This window comes from Echinops telfairi, unplaced genomic scaffold (genome assembly GCF_000313985.2).
Source record: "Echinops telfairi isolate 266 unplaced genomic scaffold, ASM31398v2 ScPeMD7_5;HRSCAF=22, whole genome shotgun sequence".
In the NCBI taxonomy this organism is placed as follows: Eukaryota; Metazoa; Chordata; class Mammalia; order Afrosoricida; family Tenrecidae; genus Echinops; species Echinops telfairi.
Genome location: NW_022103901.1, coordinates 3,150,610 through 3,154,773, shown reverse-complemented (window position 1 = coordinate 3,154,773; position 4,164 = coordinate 3,150,610). Strand labels below are relative to the sequence as shown.

At 62.3% G+C, this 4,164-nt stretch overlaps 1 protein-coding gene across 2 annotated transcripts in view; it reads right to left on the bottom strand.

The window, feature by feature from the left end:
* Positions 1-4,164, bottom strand: part of SLC29A4 (solute carrier family 29 member 4) — a 13,556-nt gene that overhangs the window by 1,567 nt on the left and 7,825 nt on the right. For both annotated transcript variants that reach the window (XM_004705901.2, XM_045285877.1), the window contains exons 6-9: positions 3,899-4,131; positions 2,567-2,708; positions 1,973-2,160; positions 180-420 (exon numbers count right to left, since the gene is read on the bottom strand). In XM_004705901.2, coding sequence (XP_004705958.1) covers positions 180-420; positions 1,973-2,160; positions 2,567-2,708; positions 3,899-4,131 — 804 coding nt within the window. The remainder of the gene's footprint in view (positions 1-179; positions 421-1,972; positions 2,161-2,566; positions 2,709-3,898; positions 4,132-4,164) is intronic.

The following is a 4,164-nucleotide window of genomic DNA, read 5'->3' as shown; positions in this document are numbered from 1 at the left end:
GGGCGGCTCAGTAAGTCATTGTGGAATGATTGCACCAGGGGCTGAACTGTCCCCACACCTCTGAGCCCCCTGCGGTTGACCCCACCCTGGAGGTCAGGCTCGTCTTCTCCCTGACTGGCCATGGCTCCCACTGTCGGGCCTCAGTTTCCCTCCCGGACCTGTGAGGGTCAGGGCCTTACCTGCCAGCTCCCTCTGCTTGGGGCCCACTTTGCCGGCCGCCAGGATCATGGGCACACTGCCGAAGTAGCCATTACTGATGCCCAGGAGCAGGGAGAAGATGCAGGGCCAGGCGGGGTGGCGGAGGGCGGGCGCCCCGCTGGGGTAGACGCACAGGATGAAGAGGGGGATGAAGGTCACCCGGAGACAGGAGCAGAGGAGCAGGTGGGTGCCCCGCCAGTCCACAGGCAGGGCCGCCAGGATCTGCGAGGAGCCGGGTGTGTGGGTGCTGACCGCAGACATGCGAAGCTCTGCTTGCTCTAGCTCAGGCGTGCCCCTGCCCGGGCGCCCTTCTGCCCTGCTCCCCACAACCCACTCACTCCAGCTGCTGCTGTGAGCTGCCTTCAGGCGGCCGGGGCTCACGGTGGCTCGGGCACAAAACGCTGACCTGGTGTTCGGAAGCGCCAGGCCTTTCTTCCTGTCTGTCTAGACTCTCCCTCGGAACCCGTTTCAGCTTTTTAGCAGCATGCCAAACCCCACGGGCCGGCGGGGGCTGGTGTCTTCCCCTGGGTCTCCCATGTGGACGGGGCCAGTCACTCTGCCTCGAACCACTGCTGCCCCACACACCACCTGTGGACGCTGCGTCTGTGGGCACACCGTGATCGTCACAAAGCCACACAACAAACAGCTTTGCCGTGGAGTCGTCTCCGACAGGCCAGGGTAGAACTGTTCCCAAGGCGGTGACCTCCCGGGGTGTGGCTGGTGGTTTTGAACTGCTGACCCCGTGACTATCAGCCCAACGCGTACCCCACTCCACCACCGGGGCACCCCTCAGAGTCGGGCACCGTTGTAAGCACTGCGCACGTGTTCCCTCGCTCCATGCTCACCGTTCTCCTGCGAGGTGGGCTGACTCACTCGAGAACGAGGTCCCTGGGACCCAGGGGACCCTCCGTCACCCACGCCTCCCAGCTAGGAAGCAGCTGGATTCTGTCCCCCCAAGCCTTGCTCAGGGAACCCTGGAGGCTCTATGGGCTCCGCGGTTTGGACCCACTGGGAGGAAGCTGAGGCAGCTGCTCCCCACAACCCCTCCCATCAACAGTAATGGAAGTAGTGAAACCATGAGGGTAGGGAGAATGGGGAATGGGTCGCAGTGATTGATGTATACCGCCCCCACCCCCACCCTGGGGGACGAACAGCAGAGACAGCAAATGGTGTAAGATATGAACATAGTGATTTATAATTTATCAGGGCTTCATGAGGTAGGAGGGAAGGGGAAAAGAGGAGCTGATACCAAGGGCTCAAGTAAAAAAATGTTTTGAAAAGGATGATGGTAACATGTACAAATACGCTTCATAACAATGGATATATGGATTCCATTAAGAGCTGTAAGAGTCCCCAACAAAATGATTTACACACACACACACATATAAACGATGGTCGGTCGGGGGGGGGGGATGGAGTCTCTAGGGTGGCATCGAGCCAGAATGTACCCCTGACAGTGAGGGTGGCCTGGGTCAGCTTTGCACAAGGGCCCTGGTAGAGTAGTGGGCAGGCCCTTGGCTGCTAGCCACAATGTCAGTGGTTTGAACCCGCCAGTCACTCACGAGGGAAAAGATAGCAGTCAGCTTCTGCCAAGACGGCCCTGTTGGAAACCCTCCGGGGCCTTCGCGCTGTCTTCCAGGGTGGTTGTGAGTCAGAAGTGCATTTTGTTAAAGCCTTGCTCCCTCTTGCGCGCGCACACACACACACACACACACACACACACACACACACACACACACACACACACACACGACAGTGCAGGGGCGGGGCCTACCTTGCCCACGAAGTCCGAGAGGTTGAACACGGCCATGATGAGGATGGGCAGCCACTCGCCCAGGACACAGTGCCGGATCTCGGACTCCAGCCCGGGGAACAGGCACAGCGTGATGAAGTAGGTGACAGCGATGGAGAGCATGTCGGCCCAGATGAGCCGCGCCACCACGTAGCGGTGCAGCAGCAGGGCTGGGGGAGGGGCAGGGCCAGAGGGCAGTGCCCCGGCAGGACAGGGCCCCCATGCCCGCCTCCCACCTGCTCTGAGGATGGGCTGACCGAGGCTCCCAGGTGGGCTAGGGTTGCTGGAGGAGTCTTTGGACCACAAACAAGGGTGACCACAGGCTGGGGGCCTCAGACCACAGAGATGGGGTTACCACAGAGAGGGGCTGAGGCCACAGATGTGGTTTACTGCAGGGGAGGGAGGTTACCACAGGTTGGGGGCTTTAATCATAGGGGATGGGGTGGGGGCGCTCAGGCCACAGAGGTAGGGGGCATCCTAGGGAGGGGGTTTCAGATTACAGAGGTGGGGTCCCCATGGGGAAGGGGTCTCCTGGGGCCTCCAGGTTGCTCCCTTCAAGGGTGGGGAACCTCTCACCTCTGAAGGTGGGCCAGCTCCGCTTGACCCTGGCCCGAGGCACGTCAAACCTCATGTAGGTTCCACCCCCACCACTGGTCACCTCATGTGATGGGCTGTCCTTAGGGGATGCGTTGCTAGCCAGGACTGGGGCCTGGTGCTCCTACAGAGAGGATGGAGGTGTGGGTCAGGTATGGGGGAGGGGGGCATGAATGTACCACCCACAGGGACCCCGTGGCCCGTCACAGCTAAATAGGGCCACAGGCCTGGGATTAGAGATGGACTGTCAAAATAGAACCGCTTCCTTCATCTGCCGAGGGAGCAGGGGTGGAGTTTGCACACAGGAAGATGCTCTGTTAGGCCACCAAGACCTTACGGTGACCTCACTGTCCTTCCTGAAGCTGCCCACCCACTGTCCCTCCACCCTTAATGCCCTTCCCTCCCGCTGCTGCCTTCCTGGAAGCTCCCTGGTCATTCAGGGTCCACGTCCCCCTCTCAGCCCATCCATGTCTAGAGTGGGTCTCGTCATACGCCCGGCTGCCTGGTCTGCAGCCCTCTCTGACCAAGGGCAGTGTTCCCAGCTCAGGGCCAGGTGACCAGACAAGATCTCTGTGAGCACCCCAGCTCGGCTCTGCTTTGCTGACAAGACGTTGGATGAGAAGCCGAGGTCCCCCTCAGTCCAGCTCTTTTGGGGTCCTGGGTAGCATGGCGGCACACCACCACCAGAGGGCGCCCAGCGCCTTTAGAGTGGCCCTGCCTGCTGGTGGGTGGCCAGGGTCCCCAGGGTGGCAGGGCTGGTGCCTGGGCCAGATGTACTGTGGTGTGAGTGAGGTGGGGGAGGCAGCACAGTGAGCCTGGGGGCTGGGGGAGTTCTGATTTCCGGCTCCCTCTTGATCCCACCGGCCTGGCTGCCCAGTGTCCTCTCTGGTGAGGCCTGACCCTCTCCTGACCCCTCCCCCGGTGGAGCCCAGGCATAAGCAAGACTCCATTTCCCTCCAGATCTGCCCCATCTCTAGCAAACATGGTGGGCAAGAGGGACCTGACACAGGTGTAGGCAGCAGGGCAGGGCCCAGAGAGGGCACAGGAGATTGGGGAAGCAGGCTGGGGGGGTCACACGTGCAGGTCTATGGGACATGGCCGCTGGAGGGGCTTCAGATCAGAGACGTGCGGTAGCCACACGGACGTGGGGTTATGATGGGGGAGTGGGGTCACCATGAGGAACAGCCTCAGACCACAGATGGAGCACAGACGACCCCTGGGGGGTCAGAGCTGGGAGACACGGATGACACCCACGTGCAGGGCAGCGCCCAGGTCCGGGCCGTGGCCCCGCCCCACCGCGCGGCAGGGACTCACGAAGGGGCCGTCTCCCGTGAGCGTGAGCGTGAGGGCGTCGCGGTCGTGGTGGGCGCGGGGCCGGGAGGTGTGGTAGAGCACGAAGCGGCTGCGGCGCACCAGCAGGTGCAGCAGGAAGCAGAGCAGCTCGAGGCCCACGGAGACCAGGAAGAAGATGAGCGTGCTGGCCCGCTCGCCCCGCAGCAGCAGCTTGGTCAGGATGCGGCTCAGGGACACCATCACGCCCGCCGTGCCTGCGTCGGGCCAGGCCGGGGCTGCGGCCGAGC